Below are 13520 nucleotides of genomic sequence, written 5' to 3' on the forward strand. Positions count from 1 at the left end.
CTGGGCCGGGCGCGTTCTTGTCCTGTCCTCTCAAGAAAAAGGTGGCGAGGCGGGGAATGGGAAGCCGGAGCTGTCGGCGTCCGGGCAGATGTTCCGCTCAGGTTCCCTTGCCTTGAATTATTAGCTAAAGGTACCAGAAAAACCCACTCTTGCTGTTTTTCTTGCCTCTCTCCTCAAAGCTGCTCATTAACGAGAAGGGACGCGTGGCTCATCCTAGTAGATGGCGTCACCAGGCCGGTCCTGTGGCTGTGCAGACGCCAGAGGAGGATTTAGGTCCCTGCACAGGATCCCTGCAGCTGCACAGGAGGACTGAGGTTTGATCTCAACCGTCCCCACAACACGCTGGAGACCGCGGCGCTGCGACGTGGAGCTGACGCGTCCCAGGCGTCTCCACAGGCAGGAGGTCAACAAGGCTCGTGCTGGGAAGCGACCGGAGCAAACTGGAACCAGCTCTGAACCCTTAGATGATGAAATCCAGCTGGGAGAACTGCAGAGATCAACTCCAAGCAGTGACGGGGAAGAAGAGGAAGCAGCAGGCAATTCCAAAACCAACACTATCTTCGCCTGCAAGACAAGGTGTTTCAAGTATTTAATGCTTCCTTCATTATACTCTCCTTTTGTTTGTGTTGAAGTAGCCACAAAAATAATTTTTGAGTCTGTTTTAACCATTTGTCTCGCCCATTAGGTTTCTCAGAGCACATTTAACATGTTTTCCATAGGTTTACATCAACCAACATCTCAAGCTCAAAACCTGACACATTCATGTACTCTTCTGAATTGACAGATTCGAGTTAATACTTTTTTTTTTTTTAAGGGCCATTTATTAAGTGCAGTTAAAATGACAAATATTTGTAAAACTGCCACTTAAGTCTGTATCTGTAGCTTAACTTCATATTCACCAGGGTATAAATACAATTAGAATAAGGCATACAAAGGACTTCCAGCAACATCTTGTGTCTTGTTGCACCTGAGACATCATCATGCCCATCATCTTTATAAGGCATTTTTCCCTGTCATCAGAAAAGCAAATTTAATCTGACAGTAATTTACTCTGACATCTGGAACAATGAGAATTTGCTTCAACGTCTCTCTTTGTACAGAGCCAGCAGAACTTTTTAATTTACTGCAAATATAAAAATCTGATTTTTAAATGAAGTATGTGCATTTGGTCCAGAACATTTCTGTGGCACATACACACTTGTATTAACTTTTATTACAACAAAAGTAAATTTAATTCCACCTTTCATCAAAAAAAATCTGAAATAATCAATGCAGAAGCCATTTCCACAACTATTTAGTTTGCCCTTCACTAATATATATGAACAAACTGTGTCTTGGGCTGGTTATATCAGAGCAACGATGAGGAATATTTTCTAAGTATCCAGCTATTTCAGCTGGATTTGTATTAATGGAAGGAGGACAAACCCCCTCTGAATGAAAGTTTGGCTTTGATTCACTGTCTGAGCAACCAGACGCTTCCACATACCCCAAAAACATAGACAAGGAGGTTTTATTAAGTAGCTTTTTCAATTACGACAGACACGAATCCAGAAGGCCTGTACTTGCGTTCAGCTTTTTGAAAACACAAAACCAGTGACCGGCGAGTACAAATGTTGTTCTACAGGAAATCACGTCGCTCAAACCCTCTTCGTTGTGAAGAAGGCTGAGACGGGGAAGGGTCACAGAATGCAGAGGATGGGAAAAGGATCAAAAGCAAACTGCAAAAATAGGTGTTTTGAAAGCTGTACTTTCGTTTTCCTCCCTTTTCAAGTCTATACTATGATATGGAGATAAAAGCCAGTGTGTGTGTGTGGGGAAGGTCCTCACCCGGTACTTTTTCTAAACTAAGTTCCACAGTTTTGTTTCTGTTAAAAAAAAAGTAATTTATAATTTAATTCAGGATTCTCAGATCTGCGGTGCTGTTAACATTGCACTTAACTGGCATTACCCATTTTTAAAAAGAAATTTAAAAGCAGCTCTGGACTTTGCTCCGGAGATGGAAGCGCTATCTGTGAATCAACGATTCCTGTCACTCCTGTTTTGCGTCTTTCAAGGCCTGAAGTCTCTCCAGGAGGGGCGGATGGGAGTAATGCCACATGGAAAAGATCCAGTCAGAGACAGGGAATCCTAAATTATCTTTGTTTAGCTTGATCAAAGCAGAATACAGGTCTTTAGCCTTCCCGAGCTCTTTGGCGAATGCGTCTGCTTGGAACTCGAATCGTCGGCTTAATACAGTCAAACAAAACGAGAGAACCTGTGGAGAGAAACGTATTCAAAATTATTTTACGATTCAGCTGCCTGTACATCCCTTACAATGTCAGTAAATATGACTCTATCTCCCTTCCCGCATTTTTTAAATAGTATGATACATCTTGAAAATAATTTACCTCATTGTAAGGTGAAAAAATGAACTGGAAAATAATCATCAAGCCTATCAGGGTGGGCTGGGTGTCATAGAACCCAAACGCAGCAAAGAGTTCCTTCCGACCAATTAACACAGCAAACAAGAAGAAGCAGAGGAAGGAATTCATCTAGAGAAGGGAAACAACGTTATTGATTAAGATAAAAACATTATGGAGTAAACAGACCATCAGTTTATCACAACTCACCTGGCTGATGATGATGTTTTTGATAGTGTGACCCAGTTTCCAGTGACCCAATTCGTGACCAAGCACAGCCAGAACTTCTTCATTTTTACATCCCTGTTTCTTATTCTGAGGGAATAACGAAGCAGAAGTAGCATCAGGTATGAATGAATGCAACTGAATAAATTTCTTACCAATTAGTTTGCTTTTTTCCTGGATTGTTCCCTCCAACCAGTGGTTTTCTATGTCTCTTTGGTGCCATCTGCACCACTCACAGAGCTCCAGAAATTCCAATTAGGAGCTCAGGGACACTTTGGTGTTGAAATCTTTAGGTTTTGGCTTTTAGCAACTCGCTCAGGACCTTTGATACATTCAGCAAACACAAGAGAATATCTCACCAAGGAGTCAATGTAAATAGCATGATGAAAAACAAAGAACAACTCACTTTGGTTTTAGACTTTGTCTCTTCATTCTCACCATCTTCTCCTTCTGCTGGCTCTTTGTTCAATGCAGAATAATCTTCCAGAAGGGTGTCGAAGAGAACTATCCGCTTATTCTTGAAGAATCCATAAAAATAAGCGTTGCTATGAGAGGAACGTTTGGAACCTGATGGGGAAAATTGACATTAAAGACCGTGATCTGAACAATCCCAGGCAATACTACATAGAACAGATTCTTCCAAAGCAATTCTCAGGGTCCCCAAATGAACAATTCTTTCAATGTGCCAGCAAAGATGATTCATAACAGATACAGATGGAGAGGTTGGCAACAGATAAGCAGAAGATGAACTACAGATATCAAGCAGTCCCTCAAAATTATGTTTGTTTGTGTCGTGGTTTAACGCCAGCTGGCAACCAAGGACCACGCAGCCACTCGTTCACTGCTCCCTGCCAGTGGGATGGGATTGCTCTGGTTTTTGCAGCAAAAGATAAAGATACTTCAAGTTGAAGGTATTTGTATGAGCTGCATGAACTCCGTAGGACACAAAAATATCCATGTTTCTCTCGCAAGCCAACCTGCAGTGTAGTAATGGGAACTTCAGCAATTTATTACAATATTTATACAATATTACAATAGTTGAGGACTATAAACAACAGCCCTACTATAACACCCACAATCAAAGCTAAAAAGCCACAAATTCAAAACTACAAAGTCTTTTTATTAAAAACATCCCACCTTCGACAACATACACTTTGGTCAACGGGAAGTCGATGCTCTTGGCCATGGTTTCGATTTGTTGCTTGAGCTCTCCCTCGGGAAGCGGGATGAATTTATCGAATAAAGGTGCAATATAGTCTGCGTAGATTGTAACGAGCACCTGCAAACACATACAGATACTAAATACAGATATCCTTTTAACGAAAAGATGGCAAGAATAAAAGTCGTCAATGACTGGTCTAAAGGAAGCTACGGAAAACATTTTTCACTTTCAGAAAATCCTGTCTTTTCTTTCAATCCCGAAACTACCAGTTCTTTTAAAATTTTAGCTTAATCCTTCTATGAAAAAGTCAATCTTTAAAGCCTTTAAGAGTAAAGACTTAAAAATATAAGCCAGATATCACACGAGACACTAATATTTCCCCAATTTTGCAAGTCACAAGGCTGCACTAGATTGACGGAGCAGTAGCTCAAATGCTGAATGATGATTTAAGAAAGAAAAATACTGATCAGAATCTGCACGAAATGTTCTTGGCCAAAGCACATTCTGCCTTGGCAGTTGAACTTGTGCCCTTTCTATATTTAAGAGAAAGCAAAACCCATCACCACATAGTGCTGGATTTCCGGCATCTATTCTAAAGCTTTTTGAATTTAGAGAAAACCCAATCTTCTCATACTCACCAAGGAAACAACTAACGTGAAGAGCCAGGCATAGATAAAGAAATAATCTCCTCCTATTTTAATAATATAAAGCAGAAGGGATGTCACTGGCAACAGGATACACTGAGTGACGATAAACTTCTTGATGGCGTCCTTAAGAAAGAACCCCAGCGTCTGCAAAGAAAGGAGATCGGTGATATTTTCAGTGTAAATATCCACATGCCACGGCGGTTCGTGAACTGAGCCCTTTGGCGGATGCGCAGAAACAAAATACAACGAATCACAAACCAGCAAGACTGATGTGATTGAAATCAGGGCTTGTTAAGAAAAGGTGGAAGAAGCTTTTTTACCACCTCTCCTGGGAGCTGTGGCTCTACATCCATATGGACCCCAAGCCAAACCGGATGCACTTTTCCTTGGTAAGATCTGACCCAAACCCTTGTTTTATGTTCACATATATAATTCATTAAAGGAAAAAACAAAAATTTAAGCGTATCTGTCCCTTAATTCCTTTACCAGTCTATATCCTCGACATTACAGGATTTTTAGAGCATAGGAAACTCTTCCTCCATTCATCTTAACTTTTAGTTACCACTAAGCTGATTGTCTCAACTGGAAATATATAGAAGTCATACTAAAGACCTTCAGATGTATATTGGCCGTTTTACTCCATGCTTCCACTGACACGCAGTTACTACTCAGGTAAGTGTCTTCGGTTTTAAAATTAGCATAACTTTAATAGCTCTTCTACAATCTAGGAGCAGAGCTATAAAATTCAACGGTGTCTCATCTTTGACCACCTCTTTCCTGCTTTCTACAGCAGATGTGACTTCAAGACAAATCTTGGTTTTCAGCAAGCCGCTCCGGTGGAAGAACAAGTCCATCTGAAGATTGAGAACCATTGCGAACCACTGAGAAATTCCAAAGTCTGGGCTGGTACCACGTGTGAATTTGGCTCGTTCACTAAAGGACCCAGCCCATCAGTCTGAAATGAAAGATGGAGATTTGACTCTGTTCTAAGACACGTGGTACCTCAAAGTTTGGATCGGAGCTAGACTCAGCCTTCAGTTCTTGGCATGAGGACGAGTGCAGCAAAATAAACCTCGTAAAAGATGCCACGTAGGTGGCTCAGTCAAGCACTTAATGCTCACAGGTGTCAGCGCCAAGTCTTCCTTTTTGCATCTGATGAGGTGCAATGACAGTGAAGCACCCAGAGAGCTCCACCCCACGGAGAAAATGTTCAGAGGCTATGCCCAGAATCCTCCTTCCCCTCTCCGAAGCACACAGAGAAACCACGTGGATTCTGTAAGCTCTCGAAAGACACTTTTAAAGAAGCCCAAGCTGCTAAGTTAAGTGTTTGACCCTCCGCATAGAGATAGGGCTTGATCAAGGCCTGATCAAATCAAGCTCTCCATCCATCCGCTCTAATTCTAGCGCTTTACAATCTTAATACTGACAGTCATCGGACTTTCGTGTCTCGGACATAGAGCCTGCAGATCTGGCACCAAGAAGGGAAGGAGATCTCCAGGACCACAGCTCAGAACCACCTGGGATATGAACGGCCACGTGCACCATCATTCTGACAAGGATTTACTTGCTGGTGAGAGAAAAAAGTGATTGTTGGAAGTGACACCTGTGTTTTTAGAAGCACAGAAGTTTTTTTTTATAAGACTAGAGAGCTAACTGGAATATAAAAAAAGGAGTTCTGAGTTGGCCACAAGGCTTATGACTAGCACAATCTTCAGATTTGCTTCCCAAAGACCGGCGCAGGAGCAAAACTTCTGCCACTAAATAATTGACGTGAACCAAAATACTACAGGCTGTGTTGGGAGCCACGTGCTTCTCTTTTAAATAGAATTGAGAGAGGGTACAAACTGCATCAGTGCTTTTTTTCTCACTTATTGTCTTGCTTGTTTTATAAAAAGGAATAAGAAATATCAGTTTAACAATACACCAGGAATATAATGAGTTTAGAAACAAACTGATTCTGCTTCTTTAGGTCAAGCTCAGTCTTCCTGCCTCCATAAAAACCAGAAGATGAAACTGTAGACTGGGTCCAAAAGCAGAAAACAAGTCTTATGGTCTGGCATGAAATGGCCAATGTGTCCCAGATTGAGGTTCCTCTCCCAAAAGGAAAATCTGATCTCAATGATACTGAAACAGGTTAAACTAAGGCGGTGAGAGACATTCAGAAAGCCAGGGCTGATGTTGAGTGAGTACACAAGTACAAAAAAGAGCTGAATTTTCTATTTTAATTAAGGCTGATACGTTAGGTCAGTGTAAGTGCGATCTACAATACCTGTTGATTGAAGCCGTGTTTCTCTTCTATGACAAACGTGTTATACAAACTCCATGGGAGACCGGTCACTGCACTGAAGAGCGTCGCAAGCAGCAGAAATACCAACGACTGAACGATCTAAACAACAACAAAAATAAATCTCAAATTTCTTATGCTTTTACTGTGCAGGAAGATCACGTTTAGGTTTAGTAAAAAGACAATGCGCAAAGAAAAAGCCCCCAAAACCCTTTGAACCTTGTATGTTTTTAACAAACAAGGCTATTTTAATTAGTTGGCTAATTTAAAAGTCATATGCTGTTATCAGTTCTCAGACTTACGCAATCATTCTGTTCACCAGAAAATTATTTTTACTCTATTGTACCTGTAGCTAAATCTCACTTTAAGTAAATGCAAGCTTAAAATTAAAAATTATTATAACAGTATAGTTCATGGACCAAATCTTCACTAAAATTTTAAGACTCCTTACCTCATATTCTGGTCCAAACCCAGCACGACCAGAGATCCGACCAGACAGGTTCCAGAGAAAAGGAATTCCCCCGCAGAGGAGAATCATCTTGAAAACAAAACCACAGAGGCAACATGAAACAGATTCGTCTTATTCTGCTGAAATTTCAGTGTGATAAGGACCTTTCGAGGGTGAACGAGAAAAGTTTTTTCTTCGCTCGGCTGGAATCTGAGAATCCCAGGATGAATTCTGAGAGAGACACAGCTCAACGTCACAGAAAGGAGCAATAACTCATCATCACGTACACGTGAAGAAGCAGCTGCACGTGGCCTAAACATCAGGGGATTGTGGAATAGAATTGTGGAATCATTTAGGCTGGAAAAGACCTTTAAGATCATTGAGTCCAACCATTAACCCAACACTATCAAATCCAGCCCAAATCATGTCTTTAAATGCCACATTTACACATCTTTTAAACCCTTCCAGGGATGGTGACTCCACGACTACACCTCTCTTACATCATTCCAAACGGGACCTGAGCGTTCAGCCACAAATTTTGCGACTTTAACATTAAATCCATCAAGAAAACTCTACAAAAGTCCGGGAAAATCCTGCAAAGAAAGAAGCGCCCAGCACCAAGATGTAAAACTTTAACCCAACGAAGAAACCCTGCTGCAAGGGTATCAGGAATAAAATATAGCTGTAGATGATTTAGCTCTAAGAAAAACTTATATTAATGGAGCCACAAAGAAGAAATGAGATGTAGAGAGAAAGCAAAGGCTGTGCTTTTCTTACATGGGCAAAATCACAATATCACAGAGTGGTTTGGGTTGGAAAAGACCTTTAAAGATCATCTGGTCCAATCCCCTCCCGCAGGCAGGAACCATCTCCCCCGGTCACTAACCCGCTGTTGGAGAACAGCTTCATTTTTCAATAGTATTTTGCAATCCTATTTTCATTCCCATTTTCATAGCTGACCTTTCTGTGCTCTTCCTGTTCCCACAGGTTTTTCTTTCTACCTTTGATGACTTTGATTTTATCTACAAATGAAAGCAGCTGCATCCCTTTGAATACAGAAAAAAGGTCCGTATTTGCAACAATTTAAAATAATTCTAATGAAAAGTATCGCACGAATGCAAGAGCAGCTCCGGTACTTACAGTGCCCTCAACCTCTGAATACAGGCCCGACCAAAAGCTGAAGGTGCTTTTGTCCAACTGGTACAGCCGAGATTTTTCAAACGTTTCCGAATCCATGATCTGTCCCAACTCCTGCGGCACGTGTGTCGTCGTTCTATACACACGTCTCTGGAAAATTGGAAAAGAAACTTCAAGTCTATATCTGACATTTTGAGGCGATAAGATGTAAAAGTGACACGTAACAGGATCCCATGGGCCACCATGGGAAGTTGAAAAAAACAAACAATCAGAAAAAAACCAGAAAATAACACATATTTCAGTTGGAAGAGACCCACAGGATCATCGAGTCCAACCATAACCTATGTGTGAACTATTTGGACCCTCATTTTTTTTTTTCAGGATAACAAGCTGAAATGAAGAAATTCAGAGTGATTTACAAATTGGAAGCTGAACAGCAATTAAAATAAAAGGCCTTAAAACATGTCAACCACAGTAACAGACTTTTTCCCATAAAATTAGATTTTTTTTTCATTAGAGTGAGCCATAGCCACTTGAACTTTGATGATCCGCCAAAGAAGAAAAAGTTGTTGTGCTTTTCTTTTTACTTTTTCAGACCGTGCTCACAGGATCTTGGCTGCTATAGAGCATCTTCTGCTCTCCTGTGTATTAACTTCCACTTAATGTCTCTGCAATAAAACGTCTTTGAAAATCTTGACACACATCTATACTAAGAAATAATTTATGCTAGTTACAATTGTTGAGTTTCTCACTGACAATACGTCTCTTAATGATTAGTTAAATATAAACTAAGCTCTCTGCTTCTAAGCAATGTATTTACTTAATTTTCTGTCTCCCTCTTTTCCGTAAGAATCTAAAACTTGAAAAATATCTCGTTTTGCAGGTGGGCAGCAAGCACTTCTCACGCCAATCGGTTAACGATGGGTACGCCTTTTATAACTTAATCACAGCCTACATTAATTCAGCGGCTTCTCTGCACTTCCCTTCCCCCGCAGCCGGGCCTCGAACCGCTGACCCCGCCACGGCCGCCGCGCCCAGCCCGCCCCGGGCGCCGCTCGGCCCGGCACAGCCCCCGCTGCCCCGACCTGCCGGTGCGCCAGGAAAGCCTCCCAGAGGTAGACGGCCCAGGAGAAGAGCAGCACGGAGCAGAAGATGCGCTTCTCGGCCGGCAGCTCTGCCCACAGCTCGCCGGGCAGCGCCATGGCCGCTCCCCCGCGCTTCCTTCCGGCCTTCCCGCCGCCGGCCGGCGCTGCGGCGCCCCCTGGCGGCCCGGAGGAGCCGCGGAAGGGCGGGGGGGCGGCCCGGGCGGGGGGCGCCGCAGCGGGGCCGCTGTGCCCGGGGGGGCTTGTGCAGCGCTGCCCGCAGAGCAGTCGGGACGACGCCGTGCTGGACGAACGGCCAGGGTCCGGGGCGCCCCTGGTGTTCCGCGTCCCGCTCTTCCCTCAGTTCATAACACGGTGTAATTTAGGTGCTATGCGCGCAAGGTGGTCTCCACCCGGTGACACGAATCTGACATAGGGGCTTCTAAAATCCGCTCGGGCCAACCCGGGTGTGACGGTGGCACGGCAGGAAGATCCTTCTCTGTGCATCGCTCTGGGGAGACGAGCACGCGTCCTGCCCCGCTGCTGCCCCGCGGAGGGGCCGAATGGACACCGAGGATCAAAACGCTTCGCTGTGAACACGCGCCGAAGAGCCGAGCCTCCCGCTGCACAAACTTCAAAGTGCCGTAACCCAGCGCCGAGAACGCGATCAATCCTCTGCCGATGCTCTGGGGCGAAGATGTAGGGACCGATGTTATGGACGTTCCCTTCCCTAGCTATTATATCCACCAGTACTACACGAAAGTGTATTAACTTCGTTAACATATACACTAGTTCACTGCAATGTGATGAGGTGGTGGAATTTTACTGGAGACTTTGGTGTCATTCATGCTCGAGTAAAACAAACTGAAGGGCAGCCCAGCCCTGGAAATAAGGACTCGGGGGCTCGGAGCTGTCCGTGGAGGACAAAGGAGATTCCGGGTCAGGAACTCCCAGCATCACCTGGAATAGAATCCCACAAATGCACTCATTTTGCAAAGTCTTACTGTGCTTAGTGATCAGAATGGTGAGTATTAGTGATGAGTCAAACCGTGTTGTACTTGAGCATTTGAAGGGTGTAAGAACCCCGTGTGAAACCACATCCGGGGCACCCCGGTTTGGCTGCGCCACCTCACGAGCACAGATAAATATTTAGCCTTGTAGTTCTACACTTTGTGCCCCGATGTCTCCTCGGCTGGCACAGGCCAGTTGCAAATGCTCGTTAACCCCGAGCTGTGGTTTCCCAGGGCCCGCTCAGAAACCCAACGGGAGCCGTGACCACAACAAATGTAAATACTTCTGTGGAAGCTGGCCAGGGTCGCAAAGGGTGTTGAGGACCAAGAGCTGGACAGTGACCTCACGAAAGGGGAAAGGCCCGTTCGGGGTTGTGTCTCCAGAAGAGGCAGAGGAATGGCTTGATAGAAATGGGGGAGAATTGGTTGGTCAAGGGAAAAATTAATACAATTCCCAAGTGAATCTGGTTGGCTTATGTGGGAATAACAAGCTCGGCAAGGAAGAGCGTTGCAAATACGCTCAAGCAACTAGAGAAACACATGAATCACACTAATTGTAGTTCAGCCTTGTGCGCTTCACAAGTAGAACCCCTCCCTGTGTTTAGATAACAGGCCTGTGAAAAAGGCATGAGATCAAAGATGAAAGCAGTGCGGTCAGCTGTGCCTGCGTGAGTCCCGACGTAGAGGCGAAACGAGCAGGCTCGTTGATCTTCACCAAGATCTTCTGCAGCGCCTACATCTCCGTTGTGTGACCTCTGCCTCAGGTGCTTCAGAAATCCCTCAGTTAATGAGGTAACAGAAATTAATTTGCTCTTTGTGTTGCGTCTGTGGTTTGTGGTCGTTCCTGTGACCTGCCCGTGTCAGCTCACACAGTCAATACACTTCTGAACTTGACCAAGCGCTTTCTGGCAGCACGTGGTGTGCACAGGAACCTCACAGAGTGGAGGCCAAAGGAGGAGCAGCACGTTGGTGGCTGCAAACTTGACCCAGAAAGTGGCGAGGTTTGGACCCAGGATGCTCTAGGAAGTGCAGTAAAACTTGATGTCAGCCCATTGATGTCTGGAGACTTGTCAGTACGTGTGCGTGGGAGGGATGCTGAGCTCAGCCACAGCGAGAGGGAGGTGGGGGATCTGCTGCCAGGATGTTGAGGGAGGTGGAACTTCCCTTTGGTCAGCACTGGTGGGGCCAAACCTGCAAGAGAGACATGGAGCTGCTGGAGTGAGTCCAGTGAAGGGCCGTGGAGATGATGAAGGGGCTGGAGCATTATCAGACAAGGAAAGGCCGAGACTGTTCAGCCTGGAGAAGACACATCAATGTGTGTAAATATCTAACGTGAGAGAATGAAGATGAGTGAGACTCTTCTCAGCGGGGCCCACAGCAGGACAAGAGGCAAAAACCCATAATATTCCATCTGAACACAAAACAATTTTTTACCGTGGGGTTTGTTAAACACTGGGACAGGTTGTCCAGAGAGGTTGTGGAAGACATTCCACCTTTGGAGATATTCAAAAGCCATCTGGACACGTTCCTGGGGAACCTGCTCTCACTGATCCTTCTCGAGCAGCAGGTCGGGGCCAAGGAGATGATCTCGAGAGGCCTCTCTAAACAATTCTGTGACCCTGGGCAGCCCGTTCTCACAGGTCAGCTCCACAAAGATGCCTTACTCCTTACTCACTTCTGCATCAGGTCCAAATCCATCAACATAGCACTAACCGGACCATCAGGGAAGGCACAGTTGGAATTCTGCGCCTTCTGGACCTGGTATCAGGGCACGGGCATTAATCAGGTTAATTAATCAGGTCTTTTAAGAGTCCCAAAGATCCAGCGGGTGACCTGGTGTAACCTTGGCAACACAAAGGAAACAGGCTGGGAAAAGCCAGGGCAGGGATATTATTCTGACACAAGCACATCGCATGTTGAAATTGATACGATGCGTTATCCATTCCATTGTCTCTAATTTCAGATCCTATGGAATCAAAACATCTTTTTCATGCTGCATTGTTTGCTCCACATGGATCTGAATTCCTGCCCTATCTCCAGCTCCACCTCCCCAAAATACTTTTCAACCGTCTCCATCTGATAACATCAGGAAATCTTCCACCAATCTTTGCTATTTTGATACTTTCTGCTGGTTCCTGCTGTTGCTGCTCAGCAATCCCGTCTGCATCCATTGACATCTGCCATTCTTCCCACTATTGGACAACATGAACTTACAGGCTGGAGTTTAATTACCTTTCCCAAACTACACCCTGCTCTCCCTGCTCCCCAGTGAAACTACGAATTTCAGCAGAAGACCTGCTTGGCTAACTTTTTTTCTAAATTTTTTTGAATCAACTGCCACTTATGGTAACAATAAACCTGATTTTTACAATAACAGATTTTTACAAATACATCCAAAAGTCAATATCAAAATAAACCCTTCGGAACTTTGCCCGTCATCTCTCTGTACAAGTACATACACGGAACAGGGAGCTGTAAAGGCCACAGCATGGCTGAAAGGGCTGTTGAAAGTCCCACGGCGTTCAGGCGGGTCGGGAAAGCAAACACCGGTACATTCAACCCGAGATGCGAGGGGAACCCACGAGGGGCAGAAGGCAAGGATGAGGAGTCTTCCCAAAGCAACTTTCTAGAGGTTCCTGCTGGATGAAGCTCAAGTGGGTGTTTTAACAAAGGAAAAACCTCCTTTTCCTCGGAGAAGAGGTGCAGGACACACACACCTGCATGGGGGTGGGGGGTTTTTTTTGCTTTATGTGTTTAAAAATGAGCATCAATCCATTTCTTTGCCCGTTCTGTATCCTCTCTTCAGCCGTATATAGTGCACTATATAGGATCTATACATTGCACCTGCACTTTAGTCCTTTATGTTCGTATCCCAGGCAGCGGATTCTCCTCAGACTCCTGGTCTCATTTGTCACTTCAAGTCCCAGCAAAACAAACACCTTACAGGGATTTTCCCATCCGAGCTTTCCTATCCAAGTTCCTTTATTATTGGATAGGTGCAAACTTTGCTGCTGAGGCCGGTCATCTCTGTTCCATCCTTTCACAAGCCCCCAGAGGTCTCTTTCCTCACTGCTTCTACAGAAAAGATCTCCTGGAACTGCTCTAATAATTTGGAACTTCTTTTTT

At 44.5% G+C, this 13520-nt stretch overlaps 1 protein-coding gene across 1 annotated transcript; it reads right to left on the reverse strand.

Moving 5' to 3' along the window:
- Window positions 1–818: 818 nt before the first annotated feature.
- On the reverse strand, window positions 819–9518 carry ZMPSTE24 (zinc metallopeptidase STE24). Its single transcript, XM_065650764.1, has 10 exons — window positions 9388–9518; window positions 8306–8452; window positions 7169–7255; window positions 6703–6819; window positions 4425–4577; window positions 3762–3903; window positions 3031–3191; window positions 2610–2714; window positions 2388–2531; window positions 819–2254 (listed from the first exon to the last, which is right to left on the reverse strand). The coding sequence occupies exons 1-10, from the start codon at window positions 9502–9504 to the stop codon at window positions 2030–2032; spliced, it is 1398 nt and encodes a 465-aa protein (XP_065506836.1). The 5' UTR covers window positions 9505–9518; the 3' UTR covers window positions 819–2029.
- Between the last annotated feature and the right edge of the window lie 4002 nt (window positions 9519–13520).

Source organism: Caloenas nicobarica, chromosome 23 (genome assembly GCF_036013445.1).
Source record: "Caloenas nicobarica isolate bCalNic1 chromosome 23, bCalNic1.hap1, whole genome shotgun sequence".
Classification (NCBI taxonomy): Eukaryota; Metazoa; Chordata; class Aves; order Columbiformes; family Columbidae; genus Caloenas; species Caloenas nicobarica.

Excerpts from the sequence above, each read along its gene's own strand:
- ZMPSTE24 (XM_065650764.1), bottom strand. The coding sequence starts at position 9,504 with ATGGCGCTGCCCGGCGAGCTGTGGGCAGAGCTGCCGGCCGAGAAGCGC. Across the intron at positions 3,192-3,761 it reads CAAAGTGTATGTTGTCGAAG|GTTCCAAACGTTCCTCTCAT; the intron begins GTGGGATGTTTT and ends TTTCCCCATCAG. Across the intron at positions 2,532-2,609 it reads AAAACATCATCATCAGCCAG|ATGAATTCCTTCCTCTGCTT; the intron begins GTGAGTTGTGAT and ends TCCCTTCTCTAG.